We start from the raw sequence: 23,747 nt of genomic DNA on the forward strand, positions 1-23,747 counted from the left end.
TGAACCTTTCTTGTTGTTTTAAACTCTTGTTCATGCTGATGCATCTTTCGTAAGCCCCATAGTTTAGAAATCCGGGGAGATCATTTGTGGACCGGCACAGGTCTTTAAGAATCACAGTTGGCTATCAAACGATGGGACAATGCTGTGTTGACAGTATTTGTTTTTGATATTTTCTAATTAACTTGTTCAGAGATGTTATATTGCACCTCTGGAAAGGGGGGGTCCTGAACACAGGCCTCCTAACTCAGAGGAAGGGATACAGCCACTGCATCACAAGAGGCCTAGTACTTATTTTGATACTTATTAATCCATTAATACACAGCTCACGCCTCCTTAAAAAAAATCGTACAACACCAGGTTATAATCCAACAGGTTTTATTTGGCACCATCTCCAAATCATTAAAACTTTGAGTGATAAGTTGTAGGGATTCTGTGCTTTGTTCACTGTCTGTAATCCCTAGATTTGTTCTGTATTGCACTCACAAAAATAATCAAGATAAATTCACATTAAACAGGCACTTGCAAGAACAGAGCATTTTCACAATGATGGCACATGGAGCAATGTAACAGATTTTGTTCTGCAGTTAAGCGTGAAACTGCAGCAACTGGCATCATTATTCCACTGGAACTGACAGCCAAGCCTGGAGTTTACAGAATAACTGGAGCACAGTCCCTGACTCTAAACTCCTCCTAAGAAACTATTGAAGCACCCGCAGACTGCAGTCAATGGTGACCTTGCCACTAGATTTAACTTGCCTTCAGGAAAAGCAATCTCTATGGTGAGAACTTTACAAGAGCTCCAGGCTAACTTTCTCAAGGTCAGTAGGGAGCGCTGTTGCCTCATAACTTACTCCAAAATAACAACAGTGAATTTAAAGACAGTCACTGCTGAGTAATTGAAGATGCAATAAGTTTTTTTTAATATCCCTTTGTTCTACACTCTATATTGATCAATGCTGGTAGAATTATACTGATCAACTGAGCATTTGCACTTTTCAAAAATAAAAATTGCTGATAAAATTCCATACCAAACTCTAAAATTATTAAATTTGTAGTAATAAAAACAGGTATTTAAAAATAGGTTTTAATAAAAGGTAGTTAAAAGGAGATTAACCCGTCAAATAAATCTAATGTTATGTTTTGACACAAATGTATCAAAGCTTCACCAGCTTTTGACCAACCCCTTGGTTTTCGACAGAGGTGGTAAATAAATGACAGGCAGTTTTGTGGCAAAGTGGTTTACTCTGAATTCAAACGCTCCGTCAGAGTTTGATGGCCTGGTCAATGGTGATGTTGTCAAACAGGTCAATTATCAGCCTGCAAGTCCTTCTGATGTGCCCATGGAAGTCCTATGAATGAGAGAGTCCCCTGCTTCGCCATTGTGGATGAAGAGTGATGCTTCTGAGGCTAGAGCCCATGCTGACAGATTGGTGACCTATTCTAGGAGAAAATTAAACTTGGAAGAAGATGTGAACATGTGTTTCATCTCCCTGCTGTGTCACTTCCTACAGTAAGAAATCAGTTAACAAATATTGGATATACCCGTATTACTTCTGCCCCACGGCACAAGGGCCCACATTCCTCCCACCCTCAATCAACCCAGAGTTAGACCAGCATCACCAACTGTGTGCAATGGGATTTCTTGGTCCAGTTAATAGGAATCTAATAGTTGAGCACTGGGGAGTATTGGGGCATTGCAGCAATGTAAAGCAAACAGTCAAACTGCTACATGTGGCCAGATATGCAATAACCCTGCACTGTGCAGTAAACCAGAATCTGATTTGTTCCACCTCAGGTCACTTTAACATCAGCATAAAAGGTAAAGTTGTCAAATTTGGATTAAAATGCAGACTGATACAGTTTTGTTGGAATAGGCAAGCTACATAAAATCAATGGCAGATATGGAATCACAGCTTTGGACATTAATATCCATATGTTACTGCATTAGAAATGGATGTTACTCATTTGTGACTGACCACTTGCATGATAGACTTAGTCTGAAGACTTCTCTTTTGCATTTCACATATAAGTCACTCTTCCTATGTTTTTCCATAAATGGTCAGCAAAGTAAGTGGAAAGAAACTATTTTAAAAACGGTACCAGAGAGAGATTTTCTGTTTGGCAAAAGGTTCATTAAAGGTTCTATGACTAAATGATAAGAACGGGTTAATTTTAGATCCATCACTGCAATGTCCCATTTTTAAGATGTTTGCCAATCTTTGCTGCAATTTCGAAGTCACTTAACAAGTTATGCCTGGGGTGGTTAAATCAGTTGAGCACAGAACTACTCTAGCCTGAACATGATAACTTGCAACTTGTAACAAACATTGAAATCACTGATGAATACAGGTGACCTGAGGGAACTAATAAAGCATCTAAAGCACCATATCTGCCACTCTGTCATTTTCGCTCCCATCCAGTGTGCTGGTGTCAATTGTACCCTCCTGTTTTGGAATAAGTTTTTCCACAATGTTTTCAGCAGTGGTGACATATCCCAATTTCCTGAACGTGTTAATCAATGCAGGAAATGCACCTTTCTTTCCATGAGCCTGGAGCCAGGAATACAGTATATGATAACCCTGTTGCTTTATATTGTCATGGTAATCAGCTCGAATCTGCTGCAGCATAGGTTCAGTTTGCCCTAAGCTTATCCCAAGTTGATGGTATATTTTCGGTTCCACTTCCATCACTATCATTTGCAAATGCTCCTCGGTAAGCACAATGTCTGTCCGAGAAAGAGAAAAGACATCAGTTATTCAATACCAAGCTTGAAGAATGGAAGATTGCAATTCAAAGTCCCTGAGGGAGTTCCTCCCTAATATTCACAACAGCAACTATTCTGGTTTAAGCCTGAAACCACTTTTCTTCCCACAGCCGACCTTCATTGTAAAGGTTCACAACATAGCCTAGTAAAAGTATTGACAAAATTGAAAGAAAACAAAGATTGAACAGCCTTTTTTTAATATATAAGAAAGACCTGCTCATAGGTTCATTAAAAATTATGACTGGGTGTCATAATGATGACTGGGTGGCACAGTGGTTAGCACTGCTGCCTCACAGCACTACAGACCTGGGTTCAATTCCCGTCTCAGGCAACTGTCTGTGTGGAGTTTGCACATTCTCCCAGTGTCTGCGTGGATTTCCTCCGAGTGCTCCGGTTCCCTCCCACAGTCCAAAAGATGTGCAGGTTAGGTGAATTGGCCATGCTAAATTGCCCGTAATGTTTGGTGAAGGGGTAACTGTAGGGGTCTGGGTGGGTTGCTCTTCAGAGGGACGGTGTGGATTTGTTGGGCCGAAGGGCCTGTTTCCATACTGTAAGTAATCACATTTCCACTTGAGGGGGATAGTTATCAAGAAATCCAATCAGAATTCAGAAGGGACCCTTCTAAGTGGGCAGTCAGATGTGGGAATTCCAAAAGGATAAAGTCATGGAAGGATATACTGAGCACACAACAGAACCACATGGATACTGGAAGTCTGAAATAAATACCATGCTGGAGAAATTCAGCAGGTCAGGCAGCTTGTTGGGAGAGAAACAGAGTTTACATTTCTTTCACCAGAACAGAGAAAGTTGAAAATGTAATACCCTTTGAGTGATTTATGCATGGGACAAAAAGGAAGATACAGTGGAAGTTGGGCGAGATGGAGTGACAGAAGAGGTAGTTCTATAAGTCCAAAAGGAGTAGCAATAAGGGGAAGATAAACAAAAGTTGGCCCCAGAGAAAATGTGTGAAAGCGCAAGTACAAGATACAAAACCAAAATAGGAAAAGAAAATGAAACAAAATGATGGGAGCGAGTTTATCATCTGAAGTTATGGAATGCGATGCTGAATCCCATGGTGGTAAAGTACCTAATTGAAAGATAAGGTGTTGTTCTAGCGGAAACTTGGGCAACAATGCAGTAAGTCGAGAACAAAATCTTCAGCAGGGCTGAGAATTTAAACGACAGGCCACCTAGGCTGACACAGACAAAGCAGATGTGTTCCACAAATCAATCGGCCCATCTGCCTCTGGTGTCCCCAGTGGAGAGGAGACCACATTGCATACAGAAAATACAAGATAGTAAACTGAAACAAGTCCATGTAAATCGTTGCCTCAGCTGGAAGGAATGTTTGGGCACTTGTTTTAATGAGGGCAAAGTAGGAAAAAGGTACGTGTTGGGACTCCTAAAGCAAGAAGAGGCCAGGGTGTAGGAGTGGTAGAGGGGTAGACCATGGTGTTGTGGAGGGCATACTCCTTTCAGAGAGCTGTAAAGGGTTGCTTATGTTTGGTGGGTACCTTATCAACCATAGTTTAATAATAAAAGGATAGGAGGAGGCTCATACAAACACTAACACAGAGCAGTTGGATTGAAGGACAATCTACCTCCCAAAAAAAATCAAAATATCCAGACGAGACAGCATCAAGTTTGAATTGTTCAGAATGCAAATTAAAAAAAAACATTGACAGTAAGAAATTACAATTCAGAGAATTGTGAGGTGCTACAATGATCTTCTTTCAATGTAATGAGGAGATGGGAAAGAGAAAAACCTGGAGTATCGTGCACTTGAAGCCTCAGTGAAAACGGAGTAAATGGTCAAAAGAGTAATAGTCACAATCTAGTTTGTAATCGCAGCAGACATTCAGAAAAATCTGCTGAATTATTCATAACGCAACACTCTATGCCCAGAACATACACTCTTAACTTTCAACTTAAAAAGTAGGGTTCCAAACATCTTCACCTCTGCTTGAACCAATCCATCAGCATAGCTTTATACCCTTCAAGGCAACAGTGATCTTCAAAAGGAATCACATTTTAAATTACCAATGGTCAGGGTTAACAGTGAGGATGGGCCTGCTAGTTCTGGCAATCGTCCAGAATACTAAACACTCCTTTAAAGTTGCTTTGGGATGCCGATTTTATCAATGCTGCATTGAATCTGTAGTGATTATACAGAGGTCAGCCAAGAGGACCTCATCGAATAGGAGTTCCCTGATTAGGGCTGGTAATCTGATCCAATCAGGGAGCCCTGGCTGACAGACATAAACAGGAGTCAATACTATGGTGCTGGAAAAGCACAGCAGGTCAGACAGCATCTGAGCAGCAGGAGAATTGACATTTCAGGCATAAGCCCTTCATGAGGACTTAATCAGGAATTCTCCTGCTCCTCGGATACTGCCTGACCTGCTGCACTTTTCCAGCACCACAATTCTCAACTCTGATCTCCAGCATCTGCAGTCCTCACTTTCTCCAAGCTATAAACAGGACTGTCAGCAGTTCTGTTCAATCGGAGAGCTGGCTCGGAGGGAAATGGATCGGTGTCAAGGACTCTCCATGTGTAAATAAAAGGTGACTTGGTAATGGGATACTGGCCTCTGTGCAGGTATTTCAGAATCCATGTTGCATTAAATCTCATGGCTTTAGAAACATTTCCTCTTATTGAAGAGTCAATGACTAAGGATCAGCTATTTAAAATGATCACATAAAGACCATAAGACATAGGAGCAGTTATTAGGCCATTCACATATCAAGTCTGCTCCACCATTCGATCATGGATGATAGGTTTCTCAACACCCTTCTCCCCATAACCCTTAATACGCAAGAACCTATCTATCTCACTCTTAAACGGACTGAATGACCTGGCCTCAAGCCTTCTGTGGCAACGAATTCCATAGATTCACCACTCTGTGGCTGAAGACATTTCTCCTTATCTCTGTTCCAAAAGGTCTTCCATTTACTCCAAGGATGTGCTCTTGGGTCCTAGTCTCTCCCACCAATGGAAACATTTTCCCAACATCTACTCTGTCCAGGCCATTCTGTATTCTATAGGTTTTAATTAGAACACCCGTCATCCTTCTAAACTCCATCAAGTATAAACCCAGAGTCCTCAAACGTTCCTTACATCTTAGGCTTTTCATGAACCTCCTCTGAACATGCTCCAAGGCCAGTACATCCTTCCTGAGATGAGGCCCAAAACTGAATGCAATACTCCAAATATGGTCTGACCAGAGCCTGACAGAGTCTCAGATGTACATTCCTGCTTTTACAGTCAAGTGATTTGGATATGGGAAGCACACATAATATCTCCAAGCTTATAAATGCCCCAAAGCAAGGTGGGAATGTGTGCTGTGAGAAAGATATAAAGCAACTTCAAGAGGATTTGGTCAGAGGACAAGAACATAGTAAATGGAATATAATGTGGAAAAATGTGAGACTATTCACTTTAGTAGGAGAAACAGATGTAGAGTTATGTCTTAAATAATAAGAGATTATAAAATGTAGATGTACAAAAGGACCTTGGTGATTGTTGTCAATAAGTCACTGAATGATAATGTTATCCTTTATTCGAAGGGGATTTGAATACAGGAGTAGTGAAGTAGTGACGTCTTGCATCAATTATATAGGAGTTTGGTCAGACTGCACCTGAAACACTGTGTGCCGTTTTGGTTTTCCTTATCTCAGGAAAGATGTTATTCCCATAATGACAGGCAATGAGGTTCACCAGACTTGTTCTCAGTATAGTAGGACTATCCCATGAAGAGAGATAGTCCAAATTGGGCCTGTGTTAAAAAAAGATGTGTGAGGCAAGTTTTTCCACACAAAGGGTAGTGAGTGTCTGGAACAAACTGCCAGAGGTAGTGGTGGAAGCAGACACAATAGCAGCACTCAAGAAGCACCTGGATGAATACATAAAATGGAAGGTAATAGAAGGACACAGATCCTGCAAGTGAAGACAGTTTTAGTATGAAGGGGCAAAATGTATCAGCACAGGCTTGGAGGGCCGAAGGGCCTGTTCCTGTGCTGTATTGTTCTCTGCTTTTTGTATTCTCTAGAGTCTCAAAAGGAAGAGAGATGATTTCATCAAAACCTTCAGATGAAGTGTTCGCAATGAAATGGGGAGTACAATTTAAAAATAAAGGAATAGCCACTCAGGGCATGGATGAAGAGAATTTACTTTTCCTAGCAAGTTGTGAATCTTTGGAACTCTGTACCCCCAAGGACTGCAGAAGCTGAGTCACTGAGTATGCTTTGAGATTGACAGATTTCTAAATATCACTGACATAAATGGGTCTGGAGACAGTGTTTGAAGATGGCACGATTGTATTGAATTGCAGAGCAGACTTGAACAGAATAGTTCAATGACCTACCCACACACAAATGTCCTTAAGTTAACTCTGCTTGTCTCTCCACAGATGCTGCCAGACCTGCTGAACTTCCTGTTCTCATTTCAGATTTTCAGCAAATCAGGAATATAACCATTTAGAATTTATTTTGAATTGTTCCTGCAGAGGGTTGGAGGAATGAGATTTTAATGTTCTCGACTGGCCACCACTGTTCCATTGGTTTGTGGCATCATGGAACACTTTCCAACAATGGCACGAATGGAGCAGCACAGATATAACTGGTTGGAACTTACAATAGCACCAGTTCTGTGTCATTCTTTAGCTCTGTGACTAAAACTGAAAGCTACTGATTCAAACCTCTACTGTTGCAGCTGCAGCAGTGTTAGTTGCAAATTTTTTATTAACCTTTTAGCTCTCTGATTAGTTGTTCATTTAGGCACAGATCTTTTCTTTCAAAAGCAACAATTAGCAATGCTAAACCTTCTTTAAATCTTCTGACTCTGTGGAAACTGTTTAGCATCAATGCTGTTTTCTGAGCATAAACTGTGCCAGGGGATAAATGGACCAAGAAAATGAACTAAATGCAGCATTGTAACTACACAATTATGGAAAATAATTCATTTCCACCATAACATGCAATGGCCCCTTACAGACCTACATATCTCTGCGTGATTATTTAAAATGCTATAAAAGGATACCACTAAAGGAGAACCAAAAGCTCGGACAAAAGTTTCTGTACAGATCAGTGGACTGCACACAGTACCTGGTACCTGTAAAAATCAAAAGGAGAACAATCAGATTGTGTGTTATTCTGTGAGACAGAGCTATAACTGAGAACAAGGCAAAGTGTTGAAACTTTAACTCAAGGTTGTGAAGCTATGCAAGCACAACTGAGATTCAAGATATAATTCACCACTCAAACTATCACATTACAGATTGCACGTTACATTTTGCAGAATATCATCAAATATCACAAAATGTTACAGTCCACTAATAGGATTAGGGAGGGAAATTCCAGCACTTCTTGTGGTTACAGAGAGAAAGCACATCCCTTGTACCAGGTCCATTGTGCTGGTGTAGGGGGAAAAAGAATGCAAATTATAGGAAAGCCCCTCACAGCATCCCACAGTCAAAATAGAAGTTTATTTTTTGGGGTAGCTTGCATTTTGATGACATTAATATGAATTATAAGCATTGGTCTATCAGGCCTGTTTGTGGTAATATTGATCACAAAACATATTTACTGGTTATATACATAAGAGACTATTTTCTAAACTGAGCACTCCCCAGTGGGGTGTGATGCTCAAAAGGGAGCCCTGGTTAGGAAACGCTGAGACCAGTGCCTCTGACTCTAACCCATTTGTTTGAGAGGTCTGGACAGGAAGGCCTCAGATCAGTAAATGTCCTGAACAGTACTCCCTGTCAGCAGCATTCCTCACCAGGAATGCTCAATTGTAATAGTGCACATTCTTGGCAAGTGGATTTAATTGGGAAGGTCATATTTATTGCGTATTCCAAGATACACTGAGAAGGTGGTGCTGGAACACCTGACACTGTTTTACTCTTTCATTTGAAAACTATTGCTTTGATTTGATAACACAATCTCTCCTTGCTCATCCTTGCCATAATGAAAGATAACCATTGGTCACTATTGGCTTGACTAATTTCTAGGTGTTACTCAATGAACAGCTTTTGACCATTGTTACAATTTATTCCTTACCTCCAGTTGCTCAGACATTTCTTTACCTGAAGCACAAATAAAAAACAGGTAAGTCTCAAAAATGTTCTTAAAAACACCAACCATACCTTCAGTTAGAAAGTAACGCACATTGCTTCCCATTACCTAGTGCCTGCTACTGCAGAAAAATGCCTCTCCAGAAGTTAATGTCCAATTTCAACCTTAATAGATGTAACTAATCTCTACAATTTCTATGAATGCCTTTCAGAACCTGTCCAATCTCATCAGACAGATGTATGAGAATAATCACCAAATTAATTCTTTTTGCACTGTCAACTAATTGAGAAAGAAAGGGATTCTTTTTAACCAACCACCCCTGCTGAATCCTGGCAGGTATACATCAGCAACCCCATTTTACTTTACAACGACTTCACTGTGTTACTGCTGACTGGGATATTGTGCTAGCAATTGATTGTTCCCAAAGACATCACAAAAGGTGAAAGACTGTACTCAAGTATGCAAAACTCCTCAAACCAATCAATCAGTCTTTAAGACCAGGGATAACAGAAATCAAGAACCAGTTTTCTGTACTTAACTAAACTTACAAATAATTAGACTCTAGCTACAGGTAAACAATTTTGAATCAATAGCATATAACTCTACTAAATTAAACTTAACCTTGTACACACACTCAAAAGAGGCAGACAGGAAAATAAATTAGGACGTTATAAAGAGAAGGAAAAACTGGGAAAGCTGTTTAGTATTTCCTGGCTACAGGACTGTTGACATGGTCTTTATGATTAAAACATTGCTTCTCAGTCCTCCTTCTCTGAATGTTTCTGCTGGATTGCAAGAGGTACAGAGTGGCTGGTTCACGTATAAAAGGTTAACCAGTTAAAGGATTTACCAGTTAAAAGTTGCAGCATACATGAACTGAAGGGAAGATAAACTGGCTTTCTTCAGATTTAAATTGGGTTTTACTGCAAGAACAGAAAGCTCCTGATCTGGTGGAGATCTGAAGACTTCTCTGTATCTTGTTCACATTTCCAAGCTCTTCAACTTCCTTGAAACCAATCACACAATTGTTGATAAGCCTTTGTCATTGATAACTGGTCAATAGTTTTACAGGCCAATTAGCTACTTATACCAACCAAGCCTCCAACTGTACACAGCGTCTCAACACCAGATAATCTGGAAACACACTTTAACCACCACTCAAAGATGCAGCTGTGAAAATGGAGGTTCTGAGTGTCAGATCACTTAGATTCCATATACGTTGGAATCCTCCAACAATCCTTAGTACTTTCCCCATTTCAGTCCACAATTAAATGACCTGGCCGTTACAAATGCTCATTATAAGCCAGTGACTGGAGAGGGCTCATATACTAAACTGTGATGTGACAGAATATAACAGTACTGGCTATCAGGGGCCTGATAATGATTTACTGATTATCAATTTGCAACATATATTGTTCAATAGAAACCTGATATCTAGCTTCTTTTGGGTGAAACGATACCCCTGCTCCAAGAATAATATCGCCAAAGGCTTGGATCACTATTCCACTTTACACCTTACTACAACTATTCTGACAACTGCAAGTGAGCCAACTTACTCTGGCAATTTGGTGCTTAGGTAGAGTGCATTCCAATTTGCATCTTAATTCTGGGCATGAATAAGAGTCAATATCAGCTTCACATATGGAGATAAAATCGGTCATAGGGAAAAGTTGCAATTTTGTGGGTGTTAGTAATGGTCAAATGGACTAAAAATGCACCTATATTTGTGCAGAGAGTTGGATAAGAAGGAAAGGTGTGAAAAGGATATAAGCATATCAGAGGCTTTGCCTAATGTAATAGGCTACAGGGCACAGAATGCAGTTGTACTGGATTAAATATTAACATCTACATTAACTGTAATATTCTTAATTGTGTATTAAAGCAGGGAGGTCAAGACAAAAATCCCTAGGGTGGGAGATTTCAAGACTGAGGGGCATATTTTTAAGGTGAGAGGAGATTTTTTTTTAAAAATGAGGTTTTTTTTTACACTGAGAGTGGTTCACGATTGGAATGAACTTCTAGAGGAACTGACGAATGCAAGTACAGTTACAAAATTTAAAAGACGTTTGGATAAGTTCATGAATGGGAAAGGTTTGGAAGGATATGGGCAAAGCACAGGCAGGTGGGACTAGTCTAGTTTGGGATTATGATCAGCATGGACTGGTTGGATCAAAGAGTCTGTTTCCATGCTCTATGATTCTGTCAACAGGAAGATGATCCTGTGACAGAATGAGCGCCCCAAAAGATTAATGTCAACTGCAGGAAAACTTCAGACTTTTATAAAAAAAGATCGAGATACATTAACTATGTACGTAACCGTGGAAAATGGCTCAGCTGATGACAAATAAGACAAGTGCTCATGTGAGGAAATCTGAGTCGCCAAATAGTTACCATTTTTCACCTCCAGTATCTGTGGAGAAGAAACAGAAAGCAATTAGCAAACATGTCAGACTTAGATGAAGAGAGATCTAGATTTTAATAGAAATGTAAAGGAATCACATGATTTCATGGTCAGGTCTCTGCATGGATCTTGAACCCATAACCATGGACTCAGAGATTAAAGACCCTCCAACAAATTGATTTAAAACACTTAACGTGTCAGAAACTTCAAAATTTAATTTCAAAACTTTACTGTGTAATGTGGCAAATAGGGTACAGAATCACTCACAGTTCTATGAAAAACCAGCAATTGGATCAAACACTGTGCAAAATCAATTTAGCACACTGCAAATTCTAGGCTATACAGATAAGTGGTAATATATAGTTGCAAGTAAATTAAGGAAAATCATGGATTGCGACGTGTAGAAATACTGCGAGTTCTGAATTACCCCATTTGTAAATATGCATGGAAGGCAATATGACGGTTTATAGATGTAAGTTTGCTCACTAGGTTGGAAGGTTTGTTTTCAGACGTTTCATTACCATACTAGGTAACATCAGTGAGCCTCCGGTGAAGCACTAGTGTTACATTCTGCTTTCTATTTTTGTGTTTAGGTTTCCTTGGGTTGGTGATGTCATTTCCGGTTCTTTTTCTCAGATGGTGGTAAATGGGGTTGAATCAAAGTGTTTGTTGATAGAGTTCCGGTCAGAATGCCATGCTTCTAGGAATTTGCGTGAGTGTCTCGGAGTGGCTGGTCCTAGGATGGATGTGTTGTCCCAGTCAAGGTGGTGTCCTTCCTCATCTGTATGTAAGGATGCTAGTGAGAATGGGTCATGCCTTTCGTGGCTAGTTGATGTTCATGTGTCCTGGTGGCTAGTTTTCTGCCTGTTTGTCCAATGTAGTGTTTGTCAGAGTTCTTGCACGGTACTTTGTAAATGACGTTAGTTTTGCTCGTTGTCGGTCTAGGGTCCTTTAAGTTCATTAGCTACTGTTTTAGTGTGTTGGTGGGTTTGTGGGCTGCCATGATGCCAAGGGGTCTGAGTAGTCTAGCAATCATGTCTGAGATGTCTTTGATGGAGGGGAGAGTGGCTAGGGTTTCTGGGCATGTTTTGTCTGCTTTTTGGAGTTTGTTACGGAGAAACTGGCGGACCGTGTCATTGGTACACCCTCTTTTTGAATATGCTGTACAGGTGTTTTTTCCTCTGCTCTTTGTAGTTTCTCGGTGTGGTGGCTCATTTGCTTTTGTAGCTCAGTACTTGGTCCCTGTGTGTTGTTTTTCTGTAGATGCTGGTTTGACGGAGACAACACATCCATCCTAAGACAGGCCAAACAAAGACATGCTCGAGAATTCCTAGAAACATGGCATTCCAACCGGACCTCTATCAACAAACACATTAATTTGGACCCCATTTACCACCCCCTGAGAAAAAGAACCAGAAATGACACCACCAACCCAAGGAAACCTAAACATAAATAGAAAGTAGGACATAACACAACTGCTTCACCGGAGGCTCACTGATGTTACCCAGCATGGTGATGAAACGTCTGAAAATAAACCTTCCAGCTCAGCAAGCAAACTTACATCCAGAACCTCAATCTGAGCTACACATCTTCTCAAAACTCTGACAGTTTACATCTAGAAATAGCTTTAACCTATTGAAAAGTTGCATGCACTGAAACAGGATTCCAAAGTACAGCATTTATTCAAACATTGCATTACATTTTATACATTGCATAAGTATAAAAATGTCCATATTTACAAAAAAAAATGTAATTAGTCTTTACCTGAGAGCTTGGTAGCTTATTGCCTGAAATAGAAAAATATATCTTTTAGCAATGACAGAAGAGTAGACTAGGCACTGATCTGAAACTAGTTTACAATATTACTGATGGCTAAACGATAAAACATTCAAGTTATTAACGTGGTTTAAAAGCAGTTTTCAAAAAATAGCTGGAGATATTTCTAGGGAGTCAGTTATCGGAGTTGGTTGAATGGCTAGTTTGTGATGCAGACAGATGCTAACAGTGTAGGTTCAATTCTCATACTTATCTGACATTTTAACATGAGGGTCCCACCTTGTCTACCTAAGGTGACCACCAGTTGTCTCTCTCCAATGAGAAAGTAACCCATTTGATAACAGTGCCTTTATCTTTACTAAGTTTCTAGTTGCATTTCAGACTTTGATATGTGGTTAAACATTAGAGAACTAACTGTGATTTGAAAAGCAATAACATTATTGCAGTCACTTTTGCTCTGCCCCATAGAGAGAATCAAACTTGTCACTAGAATCGCAGTGACTGCTCACTATTCCAATAGAGGAAGCAAGCTTTTGTCTCACCAAAGGTCCTCCTTGGACAGCACCTTCCAAACACCTTGGATCACTTCCATCTAGATGGATAAGGGCAGCAGATACATGGGAACACCATCATCTGATGGTCACAGAAAGTTCCCCCAATCAGAAATATGATATAGGTAGCTCTCTGATAGCATCGTTGTTGCATTCCAACGAAACCTTACTTAATAGAAAATCGCTTAATAGAAATAACCCCATGGGAAAAGTGGATTTCGGGACAGACCAGCAAAATAAATCACTCATGATCACTCAAAAATCACCCAAAAGCCTAACACAAAGTATAGCATAACTTGCATGAAGGTTTAAATCATATTTATTAAGGAAACAAAAGTAAATTTAAAGCATTATATTTTTTCAATGTTGTCAATGCAGGGACAGAAGGTCATCATCATCACACCTTCAGGTACAGTTGTGGTTGCAGAAGTGGATGGCTGTGGTTGATTGTCTACTGAATGTTTCTTGGGAGTTGGTTTATAAAAAGAAATCCAGTTCTTGCTGCTTTGCCCAAATTCTTCTGTTGTGAAGAAGTTGTTTATGGAGTGCCAGATGATATCCTGCTACCCTGCTGCGCTCTGCACTGTAAGCATTGTCCGCTAAGAGTTGCAACGCCTTTCAATTTCCCTCAGGATAGAAGACAAAAGAAAAGTGGAAAGCTCTCATGGTGCTGCATCCTGGACTTCAGCTTCCACTTCCCCCTCAGCGACAAGCGGTTGTAGATCAGCTGAAGAGAGGTATTCACAGAGGGACTCAAGCAGCTCCTCAATATCCTCACTTTCCACTTCTTCAAACCTAACCTGCTTTGCAAGGGCAACACAATGCTCTTTGAGTTTTGGGAGCTTGTCTGATGGTTCACATCCTTTGAAACCTTGAAAAAAAAAATCCACTGCCAACCTGGCAGTCCTTACTGACATCACTCCGGGCCTCCACAATAATGTCAATAACATTCTTAACATTGAAGCTCTTCAAAGAACACGGCCCTTATTATCCCCGTCAGTAGCTGAAATCAGCCTCTTCAACGTGCATCTTAAATGATAAGCTTTAAAAGCTGCTATTGCACCTTGGAACACGGGTTGGATAAGAGAGGTTGTGTTCGGAGGTAGAAATAGCACTGTTTTCAGAAAGCTCACCAATGGTAGGAGGATGGCTTGGTGCATTTTCCACGATGAAATGCAAATTTTTTTGCCTGCAATAATGGTCTAAAAACATTTTCCAAAGCATCAACAATAAAGGTCAGAAATAATTTGCCCTGTCATCCAACCTTTTTTGCTTGACCTGAAGTAGGCGGCAAGAGCAGACTTAAGGTAACCCTTCAAGGCTTGCTAATTGGCAGAGTGGTACACCACCACGGGCTTAAGCTTTAAGCCTCCACTGGCATTGGCAGCCAACAACACAGACATACGATCCTTTGCCATCTTAAAGTTTGGAAATGTAGGTTCCTACATTCTTAGAAATGTAGATTGCAGTATAAATGTGTCTCATCCAAATTGAGGGTTTGACCTAACATATAGCCTTCTTCATCAATTGTTTTTCTGCTATGGGAGGAAATGCCAGTCCATACTCCTTGCCTGCGCAGGCAGATTCAACAATTAACTTTACGTTATGGAATGGACAAGGTTTTCTCCTTTATGGTGAGAAAGGTTGTCCCAGATTGCTTTTTTTTTGTTTGATCTTCTTTCCAAATGTTTAGAAACTTCTCCAACTCTTAACCATGGCTGACAGATTTGCTGGGACTCCAGACTTATTCCAGCAGTACAGTTTGCTTCAATCTTTTCAGTGTTGCATCTCATGGTGCGTAAGGTAGAATCCCTCAGTCCTGTTAAGTCAGCTATATCATATAGCTGACTTAAGCTCAAAAGGCTTTATAATATCGAGTTTCTCTTCCAGTGTTATAGTCTTCGTTTTGTGTTCACCACCCGCAATTTTATCACTAGGATGCTTCTTCTTGTCACTATGCCCCTCCATTATTTTTTCAACAAAAGGGATGTTTTAGTAGCGTGCCTATCACAGGAAGCTGCCCAATGTACCGTATATACTCGAGCAACAGTCAAATTATTTTGACTACATTTTACAATTAAATTTTTGTGGTCAACCATTGCATGGATACTACTTTTGAGGGGCTGAAATTCGTGCCCATCAAATTTACATCCTATCATTAGCAGGAGCCCAACTGATCTCTAAAAGGAATAAAGAAAAACAAACAATAAATTATGGTAATCTGAAAGCCCAGAGCAGATCACAACATTCTGCTGACTGTAAGACCGAGAGTAGAGCAGAACAACCGGTAGACTGGAAACTGGAACGGAACTTGACAGCCGGCACACTGACTCAAACGCTGATCTGTTATCTTTGAAGAACTAAGGTTGACTTTTACTCAAAATATATGGAAAATTCCACAATATTTTTGGCCAGAACAGAGAACAGCCAGGGAATTCCTAGAGGCATGGCACTCATCCACAGATTCTATCAACAAACACATCAACCTGGACCCAATATACCGGCCACTGCAGCGGACAGCTGGAACTGACAACCGGAAGCGGCAGAGACAGGCCACTATAAATGCCGGAGGAAACAGCACAGAAGCGCTTCACAGGAGGCTCCCAAGCACTGAGGATGTCACCTAGACAGGGGACGAAACGTTTGCAAGACAAATTCCCAGCTCGGCGAACAGAACCACAACAATAGGGGGTCCACTTTTACATGAGATTGATTATTACTTGAGCATATACGGTATCTCTCTTAGAAAGCTTGCTGTCTGTACAGTATACCAGTTAATACGAAAGATGTAGATGCTTTGGAGAGGGTTCAGAGGAGGTTTACCAGGATGCTGGCTGGACTGGAGGGCTTATCTTATGAAGAGAGGTTGACTGAACTCGGACTTTTCTCATTGGAGAAAAGGAGGAGGAGTGGTGACCTAATTGAGGTATATAAGATAATGAGAGGCATAGATAGAGTCGATAGCCAGAGACTATTTCCCAGGGCAGAAATGGCTAACACGAGGGGTCATAGTTTGGAGGAAACTATAGAGGGGATGTCAGAGGCGGGTTCTTTACACAGAGTTGTGAGAGCATGGAATGCATTGCCAGCAGCAGTTGTGAAAGCAAGGTCATTGGGGATATTTAAGAGACTACTGGACATGCATATGGTCACAGAAATTTGAGGGTGCATACATGAGGATCAATGGTCAGCACAACATCGTGGGCTGAAGGGCCTGTTCTATGCTGTACTGTTCTATGTTTGATCTCATAGAAAGCTACTCTGTTGGCAGCTGACATTGGTGCATGTGCAGAATGAAGTAGACAAAACGATCACCACTGGATACATGCTATTGGGAACAGAGGTAAGCGTTCTTGAAAATACCGTTCCTTAAATCCTCAGTGACGCTATAGCCAAATTGCACTGCCGGATCACGCATTATCTCAGAACCATCTGTAATAGCTAGCTAAACTGTTTTAATGATGTTGGTGGGGAAATAATGATGGCAAGGCCATCAATATACAATATTATTTGGGGCAAATCAGACAGCAGGTTTTGAAATATGTACACGTGCTGTTCATTGCAAATACCCTGAAGCTGCTGCCAGAGATAGCATGCTCCTTCTCAGAGTTTGTTGTAGCAATCTTCACAAACTGGTGTGACTGTGCATCTTGGGGTGGCACGGTAGTTTGAGTGCTGCCTCACAGTGCCAGGGACCCAGGTTTGATTCCAGCCGCGGATGACTGGCTGTTTTCACATTCTCCCCATGTCTGTGTGAGTTTCCTCCCACAGTCACAAAGATGTGCAGATCAGGTGGATTGGTCATGAAATTGCCCATATTGTCCAGATATATCCATGCAAGGTGGATTAGCCATAGGAAATGCATGGTTATAGGGATTACTACGGCAGCAGGATGCACTGATGTGCCAACTGTAAGACAGACAAATGTAAATGATTACGATGGTCTGAGAGTGGCAGCCAATCAACACTGCCACTTTGTACCAAGAGGACAAGAAAAAGAAGAATCTGTTTCCCTATAGACAATACATTTTGTAGAGGAGCCACTGTAGTTTGTTGGTCAGCATGGTGGCTCAGTGGTTAGCACTACTGCCTCTTCAGAAGGTCAGTGTGAACTTGATGGGTTGAATTGTCTGCTTCCAAATTTGTAGGGATTGTATGATTCTGAAAGACTGCCAGCGAATCTGAGAGATATGGTACTTACTGAATAACTTAATGTCAAAAATGGGTAAAAAGGTTAGGGCTGGTGCTTTTAAGTTTTAATTTGATTTGCCCCCGGAGTATCTCTATTTTTGTCTCTTTGCCTTAAGCCCTTCTGAACTTGCCAAATTTATTGAGTTTTCTATACATTAAGAATTTATACTTTGGCGTTTCCTATTGGTTTGGACTCCGAATGTGTCAATGAGGTTCTTCAATCTGATTGTGTGAAAACCCTGGCTATCTCTATCTGTTGAGACATGATATAAACTGTATGCTCCTGTAGAAATATCATCCTGGAATGGATATGAAGCTGGATAATATCTGTGCTGTAGAGTCCACAGGAACTCTGTGGACAGTTCTCAGGATGGTGAAAAGGGAGGGTCATTTCTTCAATGCAGACAATAAAATACAGGCCTTATTTTGTTGAAATTACAGGACAAGAGAAATGTTTTAAGAAAAGTCTACTTTTACAATTAACATTTTGCAATGGGTTATTAGTTGCTGACAGACAGTTGTTTCCTTACCAGAAGCATCAAAATCATTTTGTTTGAAATCATTATACTGGCCAATATTAGAAATAATACATTTAAGTTGACATTGCTTAGAAGAGTAAAACAGTCTAAGTTTCTTTTGACTTACGTCGACAGTATTTCTTTTTAATGCACAAATATCCAACAATTCCAGCAATTGCTCCAAGTACTAAGAAAATTGGGATCACTATGGCAGCAGGATTCACTGATGAGTGAACTGTAAGAGAGACAAATGTAAATGATTACAATGGCCTGAGAGTGGCAGCCAATCAATACTGTCACTTTGTACCAAGTGGACAAGAGAGAGAAGAATCTGTTTCCCTATAGACAATACATTTTGTAGAGGAGCCACTCTAGTTTGCTGGTCAGCATGGTGGCTCAGTGGTTAGCACTACAGCCTCACAGCGCCAGCAACCCAGGTTCGATTTCACCCTCAGGCAACTACCTGTGCAAACTTTGCATATTCTCCCTGTGTCTGCGTGGAGTTCCTGCCGGTGACCCAGTTTCCTCCCACAGTCCAAAGCTGTACAGGTTGGGAGGATTAGCCAAGCTAAATTGCCCTTAGTGTCCACGGATGTGCAGGCTAGGTGGGTCAGCCATGTGAGTGTAGGGTTATGGGGGTGAGTCTAGGTGGGATGCTCTTTGCAGGTTTGGTATGGACTTGATGGGCTAAATGGCTCACTTCCACACTGTAGGGATTCTATGATTAGAATACTGCCAGTTAGTAATATGTTAGTACGCATTATAGGACAGTATAAGTTGTTTAACTTTGTCATTATTAGAATGTCATACCACTGCATCAAGGATTCTGGGTAATCCAAGATGAAGGATGGAAAAAATTTCTGGCTGTAAGAGGCTGCTCCTTTTTGAGATATTTTGGTATTGGAGGTGATTTCCTCAAATTCCAGGAGCATCAATTACTGTTTTAGATGCTGTTGCATTGTTTTGGAATTTTGGAGAAAAAAAAAGTCAAAACAACAGCACTGTATAGAGAGAGAGAGAGAGAGAGAGAGAGAGAGAGAGAGAGAGGGAGAGAGAGAACCCACACTGCCAACTGACATGGCAGTGAACCTGCGCAATTACTGCCTTTGCTGTTGAATTCGTTATATCATTGGACATCAGAGTGTGTCTGGGAAAATTAACAAACAGTGAAATTCACAACTGATCATGGAGGAACCTGTTTGGGAGAGGTCACAGCACAGAGACAGATAAGTGAATAGATTTAAGTGTGGCCTTGGGGCCTTGCTGCAAGTCTGCACTAGTGAATAGAGTGGGTTCTTTCTTGATTATAAGTTTTATTGAGATATGTCTCTTGATTAAACGTAAAAACATAAACCATAAGAATTAAGTTAGCCTGGAGCAGTCTTTTGTAGAGGAATAAGATAGGGCTATTTTCTGGGTCTGCAAAAATAAAGCAAAAATGGCCTTTAGTAGAGTGATATGCGTTTCTTGTCAGATGTGGGAGTTTAGGGAAAGTTTACGGGTTACTGAGGATTATATCTGCAATAAATGCCATTGGTTGCGAATCCTATCAGATCGAATGGAACGGTTGGAGTCACAGTTAGAGGCAATGAGGGATTTACAAGAGCAAGGGGATGTGATGGATGCCAGTTATAGGAAGAGGGAAAAGTCACAGATACAGTTACATAGATGAATTAACTCCAGGAAAGGCAAGAGAGGTAGACAGGTAGTACAGGAGTCTTCTGTGGCTATCCCCATTTCAAACAAGTATGCTGTTTTGGAAAATGTAGGGGGAGATGGATTCTCAGGGGAACGTAGCATAAACCATCAAGTTTCTGGTATTCAGACTGGCTCTAATGCAACGAAGGGTACATCAGGTTCAAAGAGATCGATTGTGTTACGGGACTCTCTCGTCCGAGGCACAGACAGACATTTCTGTGGCCAGCAGCAAAAAAAAATGAGAATGGTATGTTGCCTCCCTGGTGCCAGGATCAAAGATGTCTCAGAGAGGGTGGAGAATGTTCTCACGGGGGGAGGGGCCAGCAAGAGGTCATTGTCCACTTTGGAACCAACGACATAGGAAGGGAAAATGTTGAGATTCTGAATGGAGATTACAGAGAGTTAGGCAGAAATTTAAAGAGGAGGTCCTCGAGAGTAGTAATATCAGGATTACTACCGATGCTACGAGCTAGTGAGGGAAAGAATAGGAGGATAGAGCAGATGAATGCATGGCTGAGGAGCTGGTGTATGGGAGAAAGATTCACATTTTTGGATCATTAGAGTCTCTTCTGGGGTAGAGGTGACCTAAATTGGAAGGGGACTAATATACTGGCAGGGGGATTTGTGCGAGCTGCTCGGGAGGATTAAAACTAGTAAGGTGGGGGGGGTGGGGAGTAGGGGTGAGGGTGAGACCCAGGGACATAGTGAGAAAAGAGATCAATCAGACTGATACAGTTGAGGAAAGAAGCGAGCCCAACAGTCAGGGCAGGCAGGAGCAAAGTAGAGAACAAGGTAGGACTGATAAATTAAAGTGCATTTATTTCAATGCAAGGGGCCTAACAGGGAAGGCAGATAAACTTAGGGTTAGTTAGGAACCTGGGACTGGGATATCATAGCAATTACAGAAACATGGCTCAGGGATGGACAGGACTGGCAGCTTTATGTTCCAGGCTACAAATGCTACAGGAAGGATTGAAAGGGAGGCAAGACAGGAGAGGGAGTGGGGTTTTTGATAAGAGTTACCGTTACAGGGAGGATATTCCCAGAAGTACATCCAGCCAAGTTATTTGGGGGGAACTGAGAAATAAGAAAGGGATGATCACATTATTGGGATTATATTATAGACCCCCTAATAGTCAGAGGGAAATTGAGAAACAAATTTGTAAGGAGATCTAAGTTATCTGTAAGAATAATAGGGTGGTTATGGTAAAGGATTTTAACTGTCTAAACATAGACTGGGATGTCCATAGTCTTAAGGGTTTAGATGGAGAGGAATTTGTTAAGTGTGTACAAGAAAATTTTCTGATTCCGTATGTGGATGTACCTACTAAAGAAGGTGCAAAACTTAACCAACTCTTGGGAAGTAAGGCAGGGCAGGTGACTGAGGTGTCAGTGGGGGAGCACTTTGGGGCCAGTGACCATAATTCTATTAGTTTTAAAATAGTGATGGAAAAGGATAGACCAAATCTAAAAGGTGAAGTTCTAAATTGGAGAAAGGCCAACTTTGACAGTATTAGGCAAGAACCTTCAAAGGTTGATTGGGGAGAGATCCTTGCAGATAAAGGGACAGCTGGAAAATGGGAAGCCTTCAGAAATCAGATAACAAGAGTGCAGAGACAGTACATTCCTATTAGGGTGTAGGAAAAGCTGGATGACAAGAGAAATTGAGGCTTTGGTTAAGAAAAATAAGGAAGCATATGTCAGATATAGACAAGATAGATCAAGTGAATCCTTCGAAGAGTATAAAGGAAGTAGCAGTATACTTAAGAGGGAAATCAGGAGGTCAAAACGGGGACATGAGATAGCTTTGGCAAATAGAGTTAAGGAGAATCCAAAGGGTTTTTACAAATACATTAAGGACAAATGGGTAACTAGGGAGAGAATAGAGAGATCCTCAAAGATCAACAAGGCGGCCTTTGTGTGCAGCCCCAGGAGATGGGGGAGATACTGAACAATTATTTTGCATCAGTGTTTACTGTGGAAAAGGATATGGAAGACATAGAATGTAGGGGCATTGATGGTGACATCTTGAAAAAATGTCCATATGACAGAGGATGTTGTGAAATGCATTAAAGTGGATAAATCCCCAGGACCTGATCAGGTGTACCCTAGAGCTCTGTGGAAAGCTAGGGAAGTGATCGCTGGGCCTCTTACTGAGATATTTGTATCATCGATAGTCACAGGTGAGCTGCTGGAAGACTGGAGGTTGGCTAACCTGGTGCCACAGTTTAAGAAGGATGGTAAGGACAAGCCAGGGAACTATAGACCACTGAGCCTAACGTCGGTGGTGGGCAAGTTGTTGGAGGGAATCCTGAGGGACAGGATATACATGTATTTGGAAAAGCAAAGACTGATTAGGGATAGTCAATATGGCTTTGTGCGTGGGAAATCATGTCTCACAAACTTGATTGAGTTTGTGAACTAACAAAAAGCATTGATGATGGCAGAGTGATAGACATGACCTACATGGACTTCAGTAAAGGGTTCAAAATTCCCCACGGAAGACTGGTTAGCAAGGTTAGATCGCATGGAATACAGGGAGATCTAGCCATTTGGATACATAACTGGCTCAAAGGTAGAAGACAGAGGGTGGTGGTAGAGAGTTGTTTTTCAGACTGGAGGCCAGTGACCAGTGGTGTGCCATGAGGTTTGGTTCTGGGTCCACTACTTTTCATCATTTATATAAATGATTTGGATGTGTACATAAGAGGTACAGTTAGTAGGTTTGCAGATGACACCGAATTTGGAAATGTTGTGGATAGCAAAGGAGGTTACTTCAGATTACAACGGGATCTGGACCAGATGAGCCAATGGGCTGAGGAGTGGCAGATAGAGTTTAATCTAGATAAATGTGAGGTGCTGCATTTTGGGAAAGCATATCTTAGCAGGACTTATACACTCAATGGTAAGGTCCTTGGGAGTGGTGCTGAACAAAGAGACCTTGAAGTGCAGGTTCATAACTCCTTGAAAGTAGAGTCACAGGTGGATAGGATAGTGAAGGCATTTGGTATACTTTCTTCTGTTGGTCAGAGTATTGAGTACAGGAGTTGGGAGGTCATGTTGTGGCTGGACAGGACATTGGTTAAGACACTGTTGGAATATTGCGTGCAATTCTGGTCTCCTTCCTATTGGAAGGATGTTGTGAAACTTGAAAAGGTACAGAAAAGACTTATAAGCATGTTGCCAGGGTTGGAGGATTTGAACTATAGGGGGAGGTTGAATAGGCTGGGGCTGTTTTCCCTGGAGCATTGGGGGCTGAGGGGTTACCTGATAGATGTTTATAAAATCATAAGGGGCATGGATAGGGTAAATAGACAGTCTTTTTCCTGGGGTAGGCGAGTCCAGTACCAGAGGGGGAGGGTTTAGGGTGAGAGGGAAAAGATAGGGTGAGTAGGGATAATCCTAGTAACTATAGGCCAGTGAGTCTCACTTCTGTTGTGGGCAAAGTCTTAGAGAGAATTGTAAGGGATAGGATTTATGCACATCTGGATAAGAATGATGTGATCAAGGATAGTCAGCATGGTTTTGTGAAGGGCAGGTCGTGCCTCACAAACCTTATTGAATTCTTTGAGAAGGTGACGAAGGAGGTAGATGAGGGGAAAGCGGTAGATGTGGTATATATGGATTTTAGTAAGGCGTTTGATAAGGTCCCCCATGGTAGGCTACTGCAGAAAATACAGAGATATGGCATTGAGGGTGAGTTGGAGGTTTGGATTAGGAATTGGCTCTCTGGAAGAAGACAGAGGGTAGTAGTTGATGGCAAAGGTTCATTT

At 41.2% G+C, this 23,747-nt stretch overlaps 1 protein-coding gene across 1 annotated transcript in view; it reads right to left on the bottom strand.

The window, feature by feature from the left end:
* Positions 1-358: 358 nt before the first annotated feature.
* The window catches only part of LOC140463603 (uncharacterized), a 55,323-nt gene continuing 31,934 nt past the window's right edge, over positions 359-23,747 (bottom strand). The window contains exons 6-12 of the mRNA XM_072557820.1: positions 18,404-18,511; positions 13,005-13,027; positions 11,231-11,249; positions 8,825-8,850; positions 7,803-7,874; positions 7,129-7,202; positions 359-2,725 (exon numbers count right to left, since the gene is read on the bottom strand). Coding sequence (XP_072413921.1) covers positions 2,632-2,725; positions 7,129-7,202; positions 7,803-7,874; positions 8,825-8,850; positions 11,231-11,249; positions 13,005-13,027; positions 18,404-18,511 — 416 coding nt within the window. The 3' untranslated portion in view covers positions 359-2,631. The remainder of the gene's footprint in view (positions 2,726-7,128; positions 7,203-7,802; positions 7,875-8,824; positions 8,851-11,230; positions 11,250-13,004; positions 13,028-18,403; positions 18,512-23,747) is intronic.

This window comes from Chiloscyllium punctatum, chromosome 38 (genome assembly GCF_047496795.1).
Source record: "Chiloscyllium punctatum isolate Juve2018m chromosome 38, sChiPun1.3, whole genome shotgun sequence".
Lineage (NCBI taxonomy): Eukaryota > Metazoa > Chordata > Chondrichthyes > Orectolobiformes > Hemiscylliidae > Chiloscyllium > Chiloscyllium punctatum.